Source organism: Drosophila hydei, unplaced genomic scaffold (assembly GCF_003285905.1).
Source record: "Drosophila hydei strain 15085-1641.00,03,60 unplaced genomic scaffold, DhydRS2 tig00000149-arrow-pilon, whole genome shotgun sequence".
Classification (NCBI taxonomy): domain Eukaryota; kingdom Metazoa; phylum Arthropoda; class Insecta; order Diptera; family Drosophilidae; genus Drosophila; species Drosophila hydei.
In genome coordinates, this window is record NW_022045678.1 from 716575 (window position 1) to 738489 (window position 21915).

Below are 21915 nucleotides of genomic sequence, written 5' to 3' on the forward strand. Positions count from 1 at the left end.
GTCATTATGCAGGGGCAGTGGGGTTGAAGCCGTCGACGGCAACGTGCTGCATATAGAGATATATATGTATAAATAAATACATACTCTGTATATATATTTATATGTGTATCGTGTGATTGATCACAATTTTCGAAAGTAATTAGAGGACCATGTGGCCAGCAACAGAGCCAGCAGAACTAACACAGACGCCAGACATTGGCATAGGGAAAAGCATTAGACGTAATTACTCTGTAAATAATTCGTTGCGTTTCAGGTTCCGAAGGTAGACTAAGGACTAAGAAAAAGGCTTTAATAGCCAATCAAATTATGTAGCTTAAATCAGATAAGCAATATACTAAAGTTGCAATTAAATCCAATAGATATATTTAGATTTAGTTTAATTAAGTGAATCAATAAAAAGTATTAATTGATAAATGTTTAATAAAAAAAATAAATGTGGATAAAGAATTTACAACATGAAAATTAGTTAAGCCAATTAATGATAGGCAGTTCAAAAATAATAAATAATAATAACAATAATAGCAATTAAAAATAAATGTATATATAATTTTTTATATATTAAAAATAAATTTATAAGTGTTGAAAAATAAATAGATATATATAAATTAATAAGTTTAAATATTTCTTAAATAAATTTGTATATATCTAAAAAAATGTTTATATATTTGAAAAATTTTAATATATATAAATATTAATTTGTATATATTAAAACAAAATTTATATATATTAAAAAATAAATTAATAAATGTAAATACATCTATTAAATAATTTACATATATTTTAAAATATTTAAATATTTATATTTCCTACTTCACGACTTAATTTTTCAATAAGAAAATGCTTCAATCAATTAAAATTATTTATTTATGAGTTCTAATAGTCTCAAGTTGAGCGTTTGACAACTTCTCTATTTCGTGTTCTATTTTCGGCTATAAATCAGGCTTGGTACAGCCTACACAATAATATTCATTATGAGCTTGAGCCGCACATTAGAATTCAACATTGCATTTAATTAACCGTGTCCATCTCCTGACTCAGTGCACCCTCTTGACACGTTGCCAACGATGCGACGTCTAAGTCGTCTGTCAAGTAATCAGTTTTCTTTATGGCCTTTGTAATTTCAATGGCTAAATGCCTCTAAAACTGGCAACCCCAAAAGGCAAATGCATTAATTTCTATGTCCACAGCCAACAGAAGCACGCGATGCTGGAGAAGATTGCCGGCATCGTCGCCTTGGTTGTTGGGTGCCAATAATGACAACCAACATATGCACGAGCGGGCGCAAAACAATAAGCAGTCCAAACTTAACGACAACTAAATCCAATTATAAGCACTGAGCGCAACAGGAGCTGTTGTGGGACGACGACCAAGCCAACGTTGAACACGTGTGCGTAACGAATTTTCCACAGATATTGTCCGTCTGTATTTGTGGGGGTTGCTTCGGGGGGTTAGCTTTAAATGCGGTTCTGCTTTTGGTTTCGGTCTGCATTGCATTGCATCCCGCTGAGTGTTGCATAAAGGTTTACTTTTCATTTATGCGCCAGACAAAAGGAACAACCCTTACAAATGCATTGCACAAAGGAGCTACTGCATGTACTTCCCTTCTGCGTGTGTCATGTGCGTGTGCCTGTGTGTGCGTGTGTGTGCTGTCCCACCCACCATAAGCGAAAAATTGTAATTAAACTTAATCCGCTCAATTTGAAACGCACGCCAAGCCAAAAGTACCTCACTCAATATGCCTTCATTGCCCTGGATTGAATATTATTTATATGCACGTATATACCCTGTAACTAAGCAGCAACAGAGCGTATGCAAGCGTCTACTATGTATTTATTAAATGAAATTTCAATTTAATTGAATTTGAATAAGATTCTGATGGATTTGTTTTTGTTATTAATTTTTTTATGTCTATTATTTTATATATTAGTTTAAATTACTTTCATAAGCATATCATATTTTTCCATATTTTCTCAATATCATCATTTAATCCGAACTCATTAATATAAATATATTTTTTAGTTTTTTATTTTCAGTCTGGCAATTAAAACCACAAAAATGATTTAACTACAGGGTATATATATATTTATATATATATATATATATATATGTATATATATATATATTGAATATATAAATTGAATCCGTTTTGCATTGCCATTTACTTAATTTTAATTAAAATTGTCAGAAAAAGGATTCGGGAAGCCTTGCAGTTGCCCAAATGCGTTCATGTGTTAAAAATGTGCATAAATTATTGAATTAGTGCGTTTGCAACAAATTTCTCGCGTTCTCGATTGCCCTCTGTGTTGGCTGCTTTCCTCCGCCTTTCTCTCGCTTTCTCTGTTCTTCGAGCCAATTTTCATGCTGTGCGTTATTAATATGAAATTTTAAAGCATAAATTAAGGCGCCAGTGCCACACTTGCTTATAATTTATGCATGGCGTTGACTTTGGTACGGCTCGCTTCTGTTCGGTTTGGTTTTCATTTATTTATTTATAACACTCGCCGCCAACTGCCAAAGGGCTGCGGCAATTAGTTCCAAGCTCCTTGGGGATGTTTTAATTATCGTATTGTGTTTTTTTTTGTTATTCCATTATTGTATTTGTTACTGCTGCTGTGCGATTTATGCGAACGATTTAATAATGCAAATTAATTCAATCGTTTCGCGTCTTTTTTCGGGCAATTTTATTTTTGTTTTTTCTTCTTCTTTTTTGTGTTACAGTAGCTTTATCATTTGGGCGGCTTTTGTTTTTGGTTGCATTAGGTTTATGGCTGTGATTTGATTTATATGTACTTTTGAGGTGGGCGTCGAGCCATTGATTTATGCGAAAGATGTGTCAACTGTACTGACAGTACGCATCGAATTGTAAAGGGGATGTCAAAGGGCTTTAAATATTATTGAGTGGTATTAATATATATATATATAAAAAATATATTTATATATATAAATATGAAGAAATATATATAAATATAAATATATATTTATATACATGTTATTGCAGGCAGATATTTGTATAGAATATTTGCCTTATGATGCTTAATTGTTTCAATATAATAAACACTTAAGTCGCCTGTTGACTGGAATTAATTTCTAGCTTTTAAATTATTCTAAATATATTTCTTTTCTAAGTGGCATATACATAGGATTAAATACATTTATATCCACTTAAAGTGACCATAAAAAATTGAGAAATAATATAAATACAATCAACATTTCTGGAGTCAGAACTCTGCTTGTAGTACTCCTACTTATCATAAAATCATTCGTCAATAGTTATCAATATTAAACTTCTGTAGAAATTAGTAATTAACTTATCAAGTGACATTTAATAGTATTATGTAATCAGACACTAATTTTGGCATATCTTATCGTTACGAAACGCTAATGGTTAACCCCTTCGTTCCTTGAGATTTATAGCAGTTGTGCTTATCAGCGCCAGTGATTCCCTAAAATAATAATCGAACGCATATATATATAGAACGAGTCCATGCATAATCGTCAGTCTTTGATTTCTAATTGAACAGTCTGATGTGTGCAATGTATTCGTCTACGAAACTTATTGCTTGTGCGCTAATTTTTGCCCAACTACTGGGCACTATTCGTTGTGGAGTATACGACCTGACGGATAACTGGGTGAATTCCGATAAGACGGCTAATTTTCCCGATAATGCTGTGCTCGGAGGCATCGATTCGGATGGATACAACAGCTATGTGGGACGCATCATTTACGCCAGCTCAGTGCTGCCAGCACGTGTTAGAGCCGAGACTGGATACGCTACCTACAACACCGATGTAATCGCTAATCAGGCCGCCGCCTATCAACTGTTGATAAGCAATTCGACGCTCAGCTACAGTTGGGTGCGCAGTTACGATGGATTCAGGGAGAATAATGCTGTATCTGTGGGCACAAGTGATCTGAACGAACGCGTTTACGTCTGCCGTGCTAAAGTTGACAATGGTATTTTCATTGGCACTCTGTATTTGGCAAAGAAAATGTGCTTCATCCGCTACGAGAACTTTCCTCTAAGACAGCTCAGCAAGTACGAGGTGCTCGTTCGAAACGTTACACCGTTTCTGCCACTCTTCAACAATCAAATCAACTGATTAATTAGTTTGGTTAATCATATGCTAACGAACATAAGGTGTTGATAAGATCAAACAGAAATATGTGTGTTCAAAATAAGAGAATACTTAAAATATTGCTTAAAAATAATACAACTGCAAGATAAGGGTTAATATATTTTTAATAAAAAACATAAGTAACTTATCAAATTGTGTTTTTATAAAAAATATATTTTTAAAATATAATAGTAGACAATTTATTATAAAAACAAAATTGTTATTAATTTTTTAACAATAGTGTCATTTAATGCTGCTCTCTATATATTTCTATTGCACATTTCTATTTAATTTTTTAAATATTTCAAGTGTGTTACAAATTGTGAAGAAGAAGAGGAATGGCTGCTACAGTGTGCTGGGTATCTTTTAGTCAGACAATCTCTGCAATACTAAGTAGTTACTTTCGATAGTGTCATCTAATGCTATTTCTATTCAACTTGCTAAACATTTCAAGTGTGTTACAAATTGCCGTAATAAACAAACAAAGTGCATTTTTTTAAGTCTTCAATTGCGTGCGATGCACTCTGCACACGACGCTCTTGAACCAACAGCAGCAGCAACAGTAATACACTCTGCTCGCAGGTCTCGGGCATGCAGACAACATGCCTGGTCTAGTCTGGTGTGGTACGTTTTGTGGCACAAGTGCTTTGTAGTTTTGCAGTGATTTTATTAAAATTTTACTGTCATAGTAAAAGTTTTATTATGAGCCCGAGTTGCTTTTTGCTTTCGTCGTTAGTTACGTGAGCCAAAAACAATTCCCGGCGCATGCCAAAAATAATATAAACACAACAGAAAGAGACAGACACACACACACACAGTCAGATGTCAGGCAAGCTCGTTCAGTTTATATAGCAATTATGTTGTTGTTGTTGTCGTTGTTGTTGCTGTTGCGCTGTCCAGACTTCACGCATTACGCCTAGGCATGCATATGCAACAAGCTGCAGCAGTGCTGCCTTCTACATAAAAACAGCTGCATGCAGTGGAGCGTCTTTGTTTTTATGTCGACTACCCATTAGAGACGGGCGTAAAGGGTATAACAAGTTTGCTAGATGTTTAAAAATCTCCTAAGATAAAATTTACCATGAATTTTGAAACTTGCTTAAGCAATAATTTTTACACATTAAATAAATTATATCTGGAAGTATTTATTCATATTTTTCATTAGTTAGCCTGAGGTCTAATTTAATTAACAATAATATAATAATATATAATATAATAATATATTATATATATAAATAAAATATTAAACTCATAGAAACTCTGAATAGATACATGTTTTAGCTCAAAATTATGCAAATATCAAAGTCGAAAAAATTTGAATTTTAAATAAAAATCGTAAAATATTTACTACATTTTGATTATAGTTTTATCTCTAATTATTTATTTTTTTATGCTCATGGGCTAAAATCAACTAGCGATAACAAATCAAAATAGATTGCAAGAAGTTATTGGCTGTTATTGCAGGGAAGGTTTAAGGGGACATTTGATATATCTCACGTCAAGATTCGGTTGGGTAGGTCATGAAGATGGTGGCGTCTGAGTCTTCAGCTAGCTTCAATAGGGGAACTAGAAGATGGGTCGGTGGGCAGCTGTTTGGGTGGGAATCTCGCCTCTTTAAGTATCTTCCGGTATCCCTGAGGTATTAATAGAATAACTGTTCTAAGTAATCTCTTATCTATTCAAGCGAATATATCTGCTATTGAAATCTGTTCAGCATTTACTTTTCAGACTTAGCATAAACATTTCTTAAACATTTCTTAGTTATCTGCTAGGGTATTCGGACTTCTTCTATCCGCACTAACTGAACTTCAGTCCTGTTTTTATTTATTTCTTTGCTCAGTGCAACACCTACTGCTCCCAGCACTGGGCTGGAGTTGGGCATAGTTTATGCTGCCTGCTTTTAGGCTAATGTGCTCATTTTATGCAAGCGTCTCCCTTGCTGTATGCTGCATGCTCCATGCTCCATGCTCCATGCTGCATGCTGCAAAGTGTGCAAAGGGATTTTTATGCGAAAAGCAACCCGTTACCCGACGGCAATGTTTCATTGTTTGTTGTTGTTTTTTTGTTGATGTGGCACACTGCCAAATGCAACAGCTTGTGTTTATAATTGAAATAATTGCGAGAAAGCAGACATAATTATATTCTTATGCTTATTGTTGTTGTTGCCTGCATTCTCCACATTTTTTTGTTACATATATTTTTTTGTTTCTTTTTGCAGTGTCGCTCATCATCATCATTGTCGTCGTCTGCGACTCTGCAGCAGCCGCGAGCTGTAAGTTTATGAAGGATAGTTTTTTGTGCTATCAACTCTAGCCTTGCCACAGTTAAGTTGGGCATATTTGTTGAGCCACAAGATATGCAACGGACAGGTGTTGGCGTTTCTATCAAAGTCACCAAGGCTACTTGGGGAATGCGTTTTTTAGGCATCCATTTACTAATATATATTTGCTATCTGTACCTTTGTAGGGGACTCTCAGTTGCTCATACTTTTATTACTCTTTTGCATAGTCTACTTAAAGGCTTTTTCCCTTTTTAATTGCGCAACGTGTACATCAAAAGCTGGGCTCATTTCCAAGCAATTACTTTAAGGCCTCATTACGTTGCAGACTTAATCGCTAAGCCGCCTTTGGGCGCATTAGCCGCAGCAATTTTGAGTCGAGGAGCATTGGGGCCTAATAATCAACCCTTTTGCAACTAAACAAATATGTTTGCTGGCGGTTGCCTAAATGCATGCAAGACACACACACAAACACACAGAAGCACACATATTTTGGCCAGGTAATGCCAGGAGGGCTTTTATGGTTGCCTGGCCAAACTTGCCAACCGAGCAGATAAACTTCAAAAAGCGCCTTGAAAAGCGGCTTAAAACTTGTTCAGGCGCAACGGTCCTTGGTCCAAGCGAAACTCTATGACAACATTGACAAAGGCAGCGCCAGCTGCGCGCGAGACAGAGTGGAACTAAAGCAGAAATTAAGCATTGCCATGGAGGCGCCGTGTCTATGTGAGATGATTGATTGAGCTTTTAGTTAAATTGCGCAAGCGGCCAGCCCAAGCGCAAACAAGTACAAGCGAACATCTTAGTGAAAAGTTCCTCTACCTCCTGGTGGCCACAAAATAATATCTCTATAATATCTCCATTGGCCCGCGCCGCACTTGAAGTAAACTACGAAGTCGTTGGCAAAGCAACAGCTTCGGGCTTATGTCTGGCTTGTACCGAAAATTATTTTTACATCAGCTGCACTGGGACTTCAATTTCCAGCCAAATACCCAGTATCTAGCTCTCAGCAGGGTTGTTATAACTTGATAGCTAAATCTGTTAGTTTTACAAGCGGGAAAGTTGCGTTAGCTAGTCGAGCTTCAAACTTTTATAGATTGGTCAAAGGCAAGCAAATTTGAATGCTCTTGATTGACTCAAGTTCAGTTTTAGCAATAAGTAAGCCAACAGTGGCAGCTAAAGAGTATATACTGGCTCCTATACCCTGTTTGGCACCGATAGAGATTACTTCGTGTGTTACCTTTCTCATTTGCCAGCATTTTGTTGCCACTTGCTTTCTTAGTTAGTTTCGGTACACGCTTGCGCTGAAAGTTCAACTTTGCCTGGGCCAAAAATAATAAGCGGGCGTAAAATGTGCCTAATATTTATCTTGATAGGCCGCAGAGCCTCCAAGCCAACCTCTCCCACTCCCTCCCTCGCTCTACTACCAACGTCAGCTGTGTTTGTCTTAAGTTTTATGCGCGTGGGCTGCCAGTAATAATCAAAAGTTTTTGTTTGCCTGGGCCACCACGCATGGAAGTGGGAGATTAAGTGGAAGTAGATCATCATCAAATACCAATATTTGGTAGAGAGAAATCTATTAGTGAATTACTCTAGCAACAATGCGAACTAAGCTCAGACATTTGACATTTAATTCCCCGCACAACAACTTCATCAACTACCACATAATCCAGAAAATTTTTTAGCACTTAAATTTGTACATGACCTGAAACTTTTCTTCTCTCATTTTTTTATTTTATTTTTATATTATTTTTTTGGTGTTGCCTACTTCGGGACTGCTAATCCCTAAACTGTCGCAAAACTTTTGTGGCAGCAGCAAGCAACAACAATAACGAAAGCAACAAAACAAAAAGGAACGCAGCAAAAAAAATGAAGGCAAATGGAGAAAAAAGGCCAACAAAAGTTTTGCAACAGATAAAAGTGCAAAGTTTGAGGGAAAGCAAGACAGGAGCAAAAAGGAAAGCCAGGCGAAAATTACAAACATTTTCAATTATCAAGCCAAACAAGGACGTTGACGTATTGTCTGGGCTCTCATTATGCCATTACCATCATATAATTACAGCCTGATTATTGTTTATTAAGTTAAAATGGCGCCGTGGAGTGTTGATGAATGGCTGCGTACAGGCGGACCTTTTGTCCGGCCTGTACCTGTGCGGCATGTCCACCAAAACTGACGACCCACTGCTCACCTGGCTGGCACTTATCAAAGGGTCGGCCCTTAATTTCACATTCATTTTTCAAAAGCAACTTGCGGTGGGTAGCATCAAAATATCGTTAGTTTCTTTTGTTTTACTTTTATTTATTTTTCTTATCATTTTATGTTGTTGCTGTTGCTGTCCATTTCTCAAGTGTCACTGTCAACGCGTTTTATGAAAGGTTCTTGTTTGATTGAAGGCAATTAGAGGAATTGGGAATCTTTTTTAAGCAAACACTGCGCAAGCAGATGATGTCTTTGTAACTTGTCCCTGGGGACTTTAAATTAATTAATCACATTAAATGCTTTGCGGGCTAGCCCCAAAAAGTAAAAACGTTGTCAAAGCGAACTATTAAGATCAAAGATAATGCGCAAAAATAATGATGCCAAATGTTGGCACAATTATGCCTCGCTGTTTCACTAATGGAGGCCATGCTCGGAGGCCGGGGCGAATGGATGAGCAAAGTGCTTGAGAGTCTTAGTCGTAGGCAAAGTCTGGCAGAAAGGCATTTCAATTAATTAAATAAGCTCCTAAAATCTCGGCTCATGTATGCTGATAATTATGATGTAACAAAACGAGGTGTGCCAACAGAGTTTCGGATCTCTTTAGACAACGTTAGCTAAAGACTGGGTGAAGTAAAGTTAATTGAAAACTCTTCCAAGAAATCAGCAATATTTTACTTAGAATCTTTTGATAACTCTTCAAGTTAACCCGCTCGCTGCGTACTTAAATAAGTTGAGCCTGCCCGTTCTCGACCCAAATGAATCAGTTTAGTCGTGCAGAATTTTCTTTTGAAAACAAAATATAAAAAAAAATCACAAATAATGAAATAAATTCAAAACTTTATCCCAGCTTGAAGCTTCTCGGAAAGCAACTGAGACAGAAACGAAGAAATGCATTCGAGTGTTAATAAACATGAATACAATGTTGGCTGCGTTGATAGCCCTTTTTTGCTAGCCAAGTTATCATTGGTTCATTACAGTCCCGATTTGATTTCAATTGTGAACTGTCCGAGGCGAGATGGGAGGCTGTGAAGTGCAATATTGAGAAGCCATTGGGTATTACCTACGGCCTTGTCTTCAATTAGCGATAATAATATAAATGATACGAATGAGTTTTTCACATTTAACTTTTTGACAGCTTGATGGGGGTACGCTGTTACAGCCAATCGCTAATTGACAGTGGGATTGGCCTCGGGCTGCCTGCCAGCCAGGCCAGGCAGCCAGGCAGTCAGGCTAATAGGCAGGCTGGCAGACAGCTCGACAGCAGTCTCGATCTCGCTTTTGCTTCGTTTGTGTATTATTTAATGGCTTCGCTTGTTTTTAAAAACCACAAGCCCAAAACTGTCAAATTGGCAGAAACGGACTAAAAATATAACATTTCCAGCCCAGTTAATTGAGAGCATAGCCAAATTGTTGTTGTCAACCTAAACAAAGGCAAAACAGAGTTTGGCTTTTGGGAACTTTGAATATCGTATGTATATTATATATATTATATAGTCTTTAACTTAGCTTAAATAAAATATAAATAAGTAAATTTAAAAATTTTGTTTTATATTTTGTAAAATATATTTTCATATCATTTCATATTTTGTATATATAAAAATATTTTAAAAATATATTAATTTCTCTTGAATGATCGCCCTTTGATAATCGGATAATTAATAAATATATATATGATACTTTCTTCTTAGTTTGGCTCAGATTTGTGCCACTGTGGTTACTGACAACTGAAAATGAAAACTAAACACAATTAAAACTAACGAACCTGGCAAAATTTGCACAAAATAAATTTTGTTTTAAATGTTATGAGGCTCATATTGAGCGCCTGGGGTGTGCGTCTCTATGTGAGGTAAGGTCATTTGCTGTGCTGAGCTGAGCTGAGTTCGTTGCTGTTGCTGATGCTGCTGCTGCTGCTGCATTTTCCTGTTGGTTCTAGTTGATTTAATTAAATGCATTTGAATGCAAATGCCTGGAAATGCGTAGCGCCGTCTCTCAAAACCATCAGCATATGCGGTTTACATACTTTTGAAATATATGTTACCGTATGCATGCGAGAAGCACCCACACACACACGCATATAATATATACATATGCAGTTTAGTTGTAACTAAAACAAAAACGGAAATGCTGAGCTTATGTTACTGACAGCGCCCTCTGGTGTTATTTTATGGCAAAATATATTTAGGCAGCCAACGAGTGGGTCCACATGGTTAGCTCACATTTTCATAATGCTTCAACGTTACGGAGCGGGAGATTTTAGTCATGTAAACGTGCTGCGGGCCACGTTTAATCAAAAATTGCAATGTTATCAACTACAAAAGCAGAGCTCTAACCCCTGGCTGTTCGTAAAACTGAAGTTGTAAAATTGATTTTTAACAAAGCTAAAGATCTTAATTTATTTAACCATTTTTTGAACTTGTTCTGGGCACTGGTACACATATTTGATATATGATTTAAAGAGCTATAATTAGCTATGGAAATCATGTTTATAACATTACTACATATTAGATTGACAGTGCAGTAAAATGATTGAGATCAATGCGAATATTTGGCAATTGCAGACTTTGCATATGAGCTGTAAATTGAAAATTTGATTGAATATTCCACAACTAGTTATCTGAGGCAGTGCACACGCATCGCTCACTCAGTTTCTGACAATATTACTGGTGCGGGCAGCCTGGCATAACTAATTGAATACATAATTTACAATTAAGTACGTAAGCTACTTTAATATTTATGTCTATAAATGGGCAGAGACACATGGACACACGCAACGCCCAGAGAAAATCTCAGATGGCACGCCTACTGTAGAATGTAGAGTGGGCGTTTCGTCGTCCATTATCGACCATCAGTTGTGCCAACTGCAATAAATGTCAATTATTCATGAATTTTCAATAACTTTAGCCATGGCAAAATAGAAAAGTTTCCTGCTCGTCGTTGTCGTCGTCGTCTGAGCTTGAAAAACTTTTTAATAATATGTAAATATGGCCAATAGAGAGACAGTGGGTGCGGGACGAGCAGGCGTTAACTAGGAAGCACATAAAATATGATGCCAAACAAAATGAAAAGAGAATTTACTTGAGCGGCAAAGTACATAGAGAATACGGGATAACAGTCGATGGGCGGGCGGACGACAAACAAGAACGTGCTCTCAAGCATAGTTATAATGGTGAATAATTAACAGTTATTAATAATGACAAAAGCAGCTGCGACCGAAGGCTGCTCACACAACTGTAGCATACTTTTTTGCCGTTGCCCTCGGTATTTGTTCGTTTTGGCTTAGTTGGCGAGACGGCCGACTCCCTCGCAATTTTTGGGGCAAAAGCATTTGTGCACTTTTTGATTTAAAATTCACCGCCAATAATAATAAAAATAAATCATACGCCACAGCACAAGGCGACATGGTCTGGCATTGCGTATACGCACTGTACTCGCGACTGTTGTTTTGGCGCGTGCGGAAGAAAACTTTTTTGACTCTTGCTTAATAATTTGCTATAATTTATGGCCATCAAGCGGAGTCATAGTCGTCGTCGTCGTCGACAGTAGCTTTGGCTTTAGCTTTATTATTGGATTTTCGCAGCTAGAGTCGGGCATCGGGCCCATGTCCACAGACAATTTAAACTTTATACCAAAACGTTTCTGAATGCTTAATTAGTTCTTGGGAGACATCAGAGACACACAAAGCGGGCGCCGTCGTGTTTGGGTTTTGTTTTCTAAAGTTTTGCGGGGCTAACGATTTAATTTGTTTGCTTATTTGTCCGGGCAATCGGCTTACAAAAACATATTTCATTTAATTGGCATTATAAAATTTAATGTCAAGTCTTAGTATACTATTATTTGGCAAAAGTTGTGACTACGATTATGTTTAGACTTATTTTTAAAAATATTTTTTTATTTATTATGTGTATTAAAAATAAATTTCTTAAAAGCTTTTAACGAAATTTCATAAACCAAAATATTTTGACATATTTTAAAATTAATAATTAATTTTGAAAACTTTCAATTTATATTCAATGTGTATTTTTTAGAATTTTTTTTAATATTATTACTTTGTGTTACTTATTGTTGAGCATATAAACATGAAAGTAGTTTGATAAAATGTTATTTTAATATATGATTTAAACATATATTAAGAGCTGTTATTTACTATTGAGCCGTCTACGCTTTTCTAGTTCAATTATTCCATTGCGTAATTAGTCAAAATATTATATAAGTAATTTCTCGACTTTTTTCAAGAGCAAATTTATTGGAATTTAATATTCGAATGACTGTGAAACGCTGATTCATTTTATGAACTGTGTTTGTGGCATCTTCAAATACCATTCATCCCTGTTCAAACGTAATACATTTTGCCATTGCGCTCAGTCAGGCATAACAAAGCGCCAATGGACCAGCAGTTGCCATCCTTCAAGCTGCCTGCACCGTGCGCCAACCCAAACCAACCCAACCTTTCACCTTTGAAAGGCGCTGGCAACAACTGCGCCCACATTAAACTCAATAAAATAAATGTGCAGCCATAAATTACACAAAGTGCGTCAGTTACACACACCAAATGGACTACCTTCCATGCCTCCCCGCTATTATCAGAGCCCAACCGCCTGCCTAACAGATGCTCCTGCTGCTGCTGCTGCTTGTTACCAAAAGCAGACTATGCAAAAATCGACAAGTGCCACAATTTTTTATGCAAAATAATCCTTTGCCTGGGTCCATTGATGAATTATAGCAAATTAATTTTACACTAAAAAGCGACAAAGCTAGGCACAATGACAGCCTACTATGCGCCCCAGCTCCAGTCCCAGCCATGCCCACCGCGCTGCTACTCTTATCAAACCATTTGCATGGCTGACGTTGCCTAGGCAAACAGTTTAACCATATCAAATTCAAATTCGCATAAATTTTGGTAGCATCGCAGTTTGGGAAATGTACAAAAATCGATTCCCAGCAGGAAGTGCCAGAGCTCCAAATTTTTTTCTCTTCTTTTGTGGGGCGGCTCGGATGAGTTGTGGCTCTTTTTTTTTTTGTTAACCAAAAGGAGAGGAGACAGAGAGAGAGAGAGAGAGAAAAAGTAAAAAACTCAAACCAAAGTCAAATCGATTATTATTTTATCGTCTGGCGGGAAGGTTGTGTGTAGGTTGTGCGCGCAACACACGTTCGCTCTAGGGGTTGTAAAAATAAATTTAAATATACCAGCAAAATGTATCAAAAATTTGATGTTTTGCATAGTATTTTTCACACTGCGAATACACTGAATGTTCAATTGGCACGTGACTGTTGAATGTTTGAGCTGTTGTCGCTGTTGAGTGTAAATCTATCAAAAGTTTTGTCGCTTTTCAAATATTTCACGAAACCCTTTGAACTCTCATTTTCCAATATGTATGTGAAAATGTATTTATAAATGAAACAATTTCTATTTTATCCTTCAGCAATGTTTGATTTGTGGAATATGCCTAGCACTACTTGTGCGTCATGCACACATCGTAGACTCGATGTGTTGAAACTGTGTACTGTACAAAGGAGAGAGCAGTTACAATCACGGTCAAGACGTAGTCAAAGGCGAATTCCCGATCGCAGATCGTATGCAAAATGATCACATTAAGCAATGGCTCCAGTTTCTGATGGACAATCAGAGACGTGTGCTGCAATCATGGCAAGAGATATTATTGCTCCGCTGCCGGGTGTTTTAGCTTTTAACTTACCTCATTGCTCAGCACCTTCAGGGCTGCATCATGTGGAAAGGCCTTGCGGACATACAGAACATTTACGAGTACAATTTGCTGCTGCATAGTCAACTCTTCGCTGCGTATGCGGTCTGTGCAGATGCCAAGAATAAACACGTTCAGAATGGGTATGAAAACCGGACCAAGACAACCATACGCAATAATATAGATTTTGTCGTCGATTTCATCCGCAGCGTAAATAACGCACTCAAGCAGCAAAGTCATATTGAAAATACTCGTAAATATTGTCAAGTAGATCGCTGCAGGCAACCAGGCGGCTCTTTCCTGGACGAACTTATGCAGATTATTAATGCGTAAGTGCAGCTTGAAGAGCCACAACAGACGGCGATGGTAGCGAGCAGATATGAAACTTTGATTGCTGTTGTACTCCACGAAGCGTTGCAGGAAGTAGCTAAAATTGCGATACCAGTTGAGCAGAGTTAACTGGTAGATAAAGTAGCCAAGAATACAGTACTCGAAGAGCACCCAATAGATAAAGTTGATCCAAAAAAAAGTAAAATGATACCACATGCCATCCAGCATTATGTACGCCAAGTATAGCTTGCAAAAGTACACGCACAGTAGGCCCAGTTCACAGTGATATATGATGCCAAACTTGTTTTTGATGATTCGTGTGATGTAAAAGATCTCGTTGATCACGTGCTTGAGCAACATTCGATCATCGTTTGAATGCAAAAATATCAATATGCGGCACAGGTCAGATATGATTAGGCCTTGGACGAGTAACCCAATCAAATAGTTCTGTCCACCGCTGTCCTCGACTCTAAAAATATGGAACCACACGACGATTCCGAGCACTATAAAACTCTGTATATCAAGCAGCACAAACACAAATTTCACTGTCACAACCAATTTCGTGGTAATATGATGATACTGCATCTCCTCCATTTGGTTATATTCTGCATTGTAGTGCAGCTTGAAGAAGTGACATCCACGTGCAATGCCATAGAGCAGCCAGGCAGTACACTGAAAAAATCGACGATAGATCGACTGAGCAAGTCCCCCACGCAGCAATTGGATATCCTCGGTATTCCACATGGTCAATGGTCAATGAACGACTGAAGGGCAACCATAATGAGTACACACACGGTTTGTGTGAGTTTCTCTTATTTATGTGCTGCCCATTAACAAGCGAATTAATCGAAATGACCTAGGCCATTGGCACACAATTATTCTCGGATGAAGCGAAACGAATATACCAAAAATCAATAATGAGTGAAACCAACAATAATATATCCAAAGTTGTTCAATAACAATAGACATATAGATAGCTAAACGCATCTAGGAAGAAGTTAAGTTAATGAAAAGCAAGTAAAAGTGCTCTAGTCGAGAAGGCTCGACTAAGGGATACCCTTATTTTACGATTCTTTTATACTTGCAAGCAACACATGCACACACACACACATACATACGCACGCGCTCTGCTTGCAGCGCAGTTGACAGTTGGGCTGCAGGTGGGCTTTCCTTATAGGAACTAAATTGTTGACTAACTCTTCTTCTAGATTGACTTTCTTAACATTTTCAGAACATAATTGTGGCATCAAGATGCTTGAAGTGCCAAAGCACAAATCTCTAGTATGTGAAATACGTTTATTCGTAAAGGGGAAGAGGGGGCGGCAACGTATACTCAACCCTAATGTCTGTATTCATTACAGCAAACTACCCAGTAAATCTAAAGTCTCCAACATGGTATGGCATTTACTTGTACTGAGTATGGTATGTATATATATATAAAATTTAAGACAGTGTGACACGGCTAGATTACTAATATCCCTTATGGGGTTTGACACGCCTCCTTCTGCCTAATACGTACATTTTCATAAAACAATTACAACATAAATGCAAATTTTCAATGGGTTCAGAATATATGGAGTTGTGGCTTAATATTTAATTAATTATATACTAAATTATATAGAAATATACAAGAATAATATTAAAATGTGAGCAATAAGCTTAGCATAAAACTTTGTTTTCATTGGAATTATGAATTTGAGAAATGGTTCGTTAATTAAAAACATATTTTAATTAAGCATTTCTTTTTAAGAAAATCTGCTGCATATATCTTGATTTTTTTTTATATATAAAAATCAATATAACTTCTCTCAATTGAATATTTTGTAATGATTTTTTTCTTTCATAAGGACAGTCATATTAAATCTAGGCTTGTTTACAGCCTTTCAGCTGGTTCCCGTCTACAACATTTTGCATGCCTTACAAAGCAAAAATTCCTCGAATTACGCACACACAGAGAGTTTGAACCTATAATATTTGCCCAAAAGGAAAGTCTGACAGCAAGTGAACCGCATACACAGACAAAAAATATGAGTGCGAGAGTAGGTTCAATGCACCAAACGGTTCAAGCGAGAGGCAGACGAGCATCCCAGTCGTGCAAAATACTTTGGCAGTGCCATTTCCCCAATGGAAATGAGCGCGCCGGAAAATGCAATTCTTGTTGCTGTAAATGAAAGAAAAAAGAAAAAGAAAACGAAAGAGGAAAGCAAACTGAGCCGTTGCCTGGGCAACAACCAATGCAATGCCATGCCATCTAAGCTTTATTATGCGCGGTGCGGGATATATATATACAAATACATATTTATATATATGTATTCTATATATATATTTATTTCTATGACGGTGCATTCATATATGAAAAAGGCTCATGTTTCAATGAAATGAAAAACCTTAATGAATCCACAACCTGCTCCCATCATCCTGGCAAAGGGCTTAGGGAGTTTTGGCTGTCTGGCATTAAACTCTAATACCCTGTAAAGCAATTTTGATGAGGTGTATTAGGGCACTAAATATATAAAGATATAGCTCAAACAGATAGAGAAAGAATGGAAATGAAAAGGAAAAAAGTGTGAATGAGACAGAGAATGAGAATGGAAATGGGAATAAAAATGAGAGAGAGAGAGAGAGAAAATAAGAAAAAATATAGAGAATGACAGAATGAGAGAAAATGACAGAATGAGAGCGAATGACAGCGAGACAAGGTGAATGAGAATAAGAGAATATGAGAGAATGACACGGAGAGAATGGCAGAGAGAGAATGATAATGATAATGATAATGATAATGATAATGATAATGATAATGACAATGATAATGATAATGACAATGATAATGACAATGATAATGATAATGATAATGATAATGATAATGATAATGATAATGATAATGACAATGATAATGATAATGATAATGATAATGATAATGACAATGACAATGATAATGATAATGAGAGTAAATAATAGAGAGAATGAGAATGAGAGAAAGAATGGGAATAAGAGATTCAGTATGTGAGATAGAGTGATAGACAAAGAGAGAGAATGTGAGAGGGAATGAGATTGAGAATAAAAATGAGAATAAGCTTGAGACTGAAGCTTTCCCATGATCTATTGATCCAAAACACTTTGAAACCAAGTACATAGGGATTTAGCAATTCGCACAGTCGCTGAACTCATTGGGCGACACAGCTCAAGATACGTGGACAGACTTGCAGCGCATCCTAACCATCTCGCAAGTAACCTGGCTATAAACAACAATAGGCGAAGGCTTAAGAGATTGCATCCTCTAGATTAACTTAGAATTACTTAAGCGCAGAATATAAAACGTATACATCGTATTTCTGGCCTCTCATTAGATAAGGTTTAGAGCTTAATGCACTACAGAGTCTAAGACAATAAGCTGCAATTAAATAAATTAAAAAAAAATGACTGAAACCAAAACTTTTCTTAAACAAATTCAAGTATCTGAAAACTTTTTAAACTTAACTTAATTTAAAGAAAAGTGAAAATTGTTTTGTTATATTTGAAGCCTTTTATGTCAGAAAGGATATTTAATAGTCGAGCAATGCCCTCCAGTGGTAAGGTGCCTTGTTATTTATGTATCAATTAAGTTGTATTTCCATGCGCGCAGTTGGATTTGTTTTTGCGTCTGTGAAGGCACAGGGAATTATGTTTTTCGGGAGTTGCATTTGAAAGTTGTTGTCGCGTCGACAGCTGTTTTGTGTTCTGTGTAGGACGACGACGTGACTGCGACTATGACACCCTAAGCGCATTTGGATGGCAAGCAACACCCTTGAAAGCAGGGTAGGGATGACGCCCTAAGACTTAAGCTCTGCATTCAGCGGCAGCATCCACTGAATGAATTGCCAGCGCTTGAAGTGGGCGGTTGGCTGGGTGATTAAATGCGAACCCAGCCCAGCCTTTTATTCACTTTCTGATTCTCTTTCATGCTAACCGCAGTATGGCGGGCCCCCGCCCAATTCATTGTTACATTTTTGCAATTATAACTCGCTTTCCCAAAAATTGGGGTTGTCGTAGTCGCAGCTCTCGTCGCTCGCGCCTGCCACTGTGCAGCAGCTAAGTCTGTTTCTGAAATGCTGTAAGCATTTCTCAAGTGCTTGCATAGACAATGGTCTTTAAATAACAATGGAATATGCGACGTTGCCAAATTGGTAAAAGTAGGCTAATAACTGCGGATAGAGCTCTGCATGAAAAGTGAACTCTAGTGTGTGTGTGTATGTGTGTGTGTGTGTGTGTGTGTTAACTGTAAACATAACCACTCTCTTTGAGCACAAAGCGTTATCCAAGAAAGAAGTTGCAATTGACAACTTTGCTAAATTTCTATATTCAGAAAACGCCTTCGCCTAATAAAAAAATATACTAATTAAAAACAGATAAATACGGACAAATAAATATGAATTGAATCTTTAACATTTCTTCGATGATGGACATTTTCCTGAGCATAGACATACATATATACATGTGTTCTTGAACGCATCTTAATGCTTTAAACATCTTAAACGAATTCTAGGGTTTGCCTCTATACCACTGGAACATGTTGATTTCGTGCCATTATTTTCGTTGAATTTCTGCAAAGAAATGTGCGTTAAAATTTGCAATTCATAAAGTATAACCTTTGGCAACAGCCAATCCACTAGCAAAAATAAATAAAAAATGGGAAAAACGATGAAAAACACAAGTTAAGTAAGCTTTAAGGCTAATTTCAAATCAAGTCATGACCTTCAATACCCACACAACAGCCACGGCAAAAGACAGCCAATATATTATATGGAATTTGTGGAAAAAATAGCTTGCGGCTATTTGTGAAAAATCAACAGCATGAGGTGGCTCAGCAGCAGCAGCAGCAACAGCAGCAGCACAGGCCAACAAGAGCGAGCATTTTGCACAGGAAATGTTGTGCAGGCAAAGAGAAAAGATATATGGTTTATTAAATATTTCGAGCCTGTGGCCATATTCAAAGCAAACACAGATGTCAGGAGTGGGGGAGCGTCTTCTTCATGTGGCTGTGGAATGGTTACGTGGCGTATGAGTAATTGAATTTAAAACGTTGCAACATCGAACCGGTATACAAAAATCTGCTAATGACTTTGCGGCAAATTTTTCAGCTACTGTTTTCAACTTGAAGTCTGCCGCACACTCGAGACAGTCTAAGAGGCATTCGAGTTAGGCAAGTGCATTTTAATTTGTTGCACAAGTCTTTTAAATTTCAATGAACACATATACACGCAGCACATACACAGGCACACGAGCGCACTTAAGAGATCAATGACAAGCGGGGCTCAGCGGGGTCAGCGATTTTGCCTTTACCAGCATCAATTGGCTATAGACCTCTATAGATCGGTCTACCAATTTCTGTATCATGCAACGGAATGTTATACCCAATAGTATCTGTATCCAACTCAAAGTCAAGATCATCGTCCTGATAATTGTATGAAGTGGCTGGGAAAATTTCCTGCCATTTGGCTATTTTGTATAGCAACCATGTGAAGAGGCCCATGATCCAGCCGCAGACGGCGCCAAACGCAATGCAGGTCGCTGTCTTGATCAGCAGTCCATAATCTGAGTGCAAATGATAATTGAATATCGCCAACTGCTTGTGCAAATATTCCTGAAATTCCATAACAGTACGACTAATTTCACAACTTGAATTTTTCAATATTTATTCTCTTCAGAAAATTTACTGATTCTGACTGTTCGAATACAAACGAAAAAGTATTTGTCTTGTCGACAGGAGAATTTATGATCACAACTCCTTTGTCTTTCACATAAAATTTCTACTTATTTGTTAGCACAGACAAAAAAGTCAAAAAGTCTTATAACAATGGTGCTAGGTCCGATCGAACTTATTTGCTATTATGTGGTGCAACCGATAATAGATTTTTTAGATAAATTACTAATCTCCGGTCATTATATTGCATTTTATATTGGTATTTCTGTGTTTGGCGTATTACTTGGTATTGTTATGGGCATCGTATCTGTTATATGGTACAAGTACGTTAATCGCGAGGAGCCCAAGAAAATACATAAAATCCCACTGGTTAAGGACGAAGGCCAGCTGAAAGCCCATGACATGCAGAAGCAGCAATAAGATAATTTGTGATAGGCGTATCTTAATTATTTCAAATTATACAGGTAAATGTATACCATTTATAAACTAAAGTCTCAAAATCGAATTTATATCTCTTTTATTTTGCATAAACTAAGTCAACTTTGCTGCATTCTCAATTCCGATGAAGCAGTTCATTTGCATCCATGTATGGCTGACAAATCAATGCGAATCGTTTGATATTTTCCTTTGCCACTCTTGCTCCAATATGTGCTCTAGTAAAACATAACACTCGAAAAATTGCAAAAGTCAATGAAATGTTATTTGACATGCACAAACAGAGACAACGGTGGAAGCCACATGGCAAAAAGTAAAAATAGAAGAAGAAAAAGAAAAGGAAAAAAATGTGTTTAATGTTAACCAGTCAGCGATTGCATTGAGGTAGCAGTTTTATTAAAGTTAGCTGTCTTCTCTATATGCTTAAATAAGGAAAAATGCCATACAAAATTCTTGTACGGAAAAGACTGAAAAGCGAAATGTCCTATGATTAAAGTTTGTGATTAGGCTATATGATTATAATAAGTTTTTATTATTTTTATAATTTAAAAATTAAACTAATAAATATATTTGTATATTATTATTTACATATTCTTGTAAAGTTACAATAATATTTGTAATTTATTATTATTTATATTTAAATTTATTTTAATTTTTTTGTTGATTAAATTATTCAAATATTTTTTTAATTAAAATTTTTAAACTATTATTTTTATTATTTATTGCACAAAAAACATTGAACGTTACAAAATAGAAAAGCCGACATAAACTATAAATTGTTCTAAGAAATCCTTTGTTGAAACGTTTGATATACCCCATTGTTTCCCTCTGTTACAGGGCATAAAAAAATAACACAGTAGCCACCAAATGTACTCAAATTATTCTCTGAGCACATTTTAATTTCCCTCAGGAAACTACGGCAAAGTATGCAGTCAGCGGACCGAAGGACTCACGAAAATACACAAAACTAAATTTAAGTAAAAATTTCGGCGCACTGCTCGCTTACCCAAAGGATGTCATTTTGCCAAAAACGCAAAATATTAGCAAAGGAAAAAATTGAAACAGGACCACATAATAAAGTAGAAAAGAAAATGAAGGAAAGCTAAACAGCGAGCAGGCTGGGTCAAAAGACAACGTCTAAGTGGCATGCAGTTGGCCCCTGGCATGAAGACAATTTAAG

General features: G+C 36.7%; 5 protein-coding genes across 6 annotated transcripts in view; 2 read left to right on the plus strand and 3 right to left on the minus strand.

The window, feature by feature from the left end:
- LOC111602370 (discoidin domain-containing receptor 2) overlaps positions 1-21915 on the minus strand; it is a 153245-nt gene that overhangs the window by 22122 nt on the left and 109208 nt on the right. The window lies entirely within an intron of this gene.
- On the plus strand, positions 3514-4223 carry LOC111602376. Its single transcript, XM_023319392.2, has one exon. It carries the CDS (start codon positions 3526-3528, stop codon positions 4099-4101), a length of 576 nt encoding a protein of 191 aa, XP_023175160.1. The 5' UTR covers positions 3514-3525; the 3' UTR covers positions 4102-4223.
- LOC111602281 (uncharacterized protein CG1339-like) lies at positions 14042-15364 on the minus strand. The gene is made up of 2 exons (XM_023319282.2): positions 14285-15364; positions 14042-14224 (listed from the first exon to the last, which is right to left on the minus strand). Exons 1-2 carry the CDS (start codon positions 15362-15364, stop codon positions 14042-14044), a joined length of 1263 nt encoding a protein of 420 aa, XP_023175050.2.
- Positions 19072-20343, minus strand: LOC111602377. The gene is made up of 2 exons (XM_023319393.2): positions 20011-20343; positions 19072-19200 (listed from the first exon to the last, which is right to left on the minus strand). Exons 1-2 carry the CDS (start codon positions 20250-20252, stop codon positions 19152-19154), a joined length of 291 nt encoding a protein of 96 aa, XP_023175161.1. The 5' UTR covers positions 20253-20343; the 3' UTR covers positions 19072-19151.
- On the plus strand, positions 20399-21048 carry LOC111602378. The gene is made up of 2 exons (XM_023319394.2): positions 20399-20764; positions 20837-21048. Exon 1 carries the CDS (start codon positions 20454-20456, stop codon positions 20718-20720), a length of 267 nt encoding a protein of 88 aa, XP_023175162.1. The 5' UTR covers positions 20399-20453; the 3' UTR covers positions 20721-20764; positions 20837-21048.

What these genes read in the sequence shown, in the direction of transcription:
- LOC111602376 (XM_023319392.2), top strand. Translation starts at nt 3,526, where the DNA reads ATGTGTGCAATGTATTCGTCTACGAAACTTATTGCTTGTGCGCTAATT.
- LOC111602281 (XM_023319282.2), bottom strand. Translation starts at nt 15,364, where the DNA reads ATGTGGAATACCGAGGATATCCAATTGCTGCGTGGGGGACTTGCTCAG. An exon ending in TGAAGGTGCTGAGCAATGAG is followed by an intron (nt 14,225 to 14,284) that starts GTAAGTTAAAAG and finishes CCATGATTGCAG; the next exon opens with CACACGTCTCTGATTGTCCA.
- LOC111602377 (XM_023319393.2), bottom strand. Translation starts at nt 20,252, where the DNA reads ATGGAATTTCAGGAATATTTGCACAAGCAGTTGGCGATATTCAATTAT. An exon ending in TTGGATACAGATACTATTGG is followed by an intron (nt 19,201 to 20,010) that starts GTATAACATTCC and finishes ATTTCTTTGCAG; the next exon opens with AAATTCAACGAAAATAATGG.
- LOC111602378 (XM_023319394.2), top strand. Translation starts at nt 20,454, where the DNA reads ATGGTGCTAGGTCCGATCGAACTTATTTGCTATTATGTGGTGCAACCG.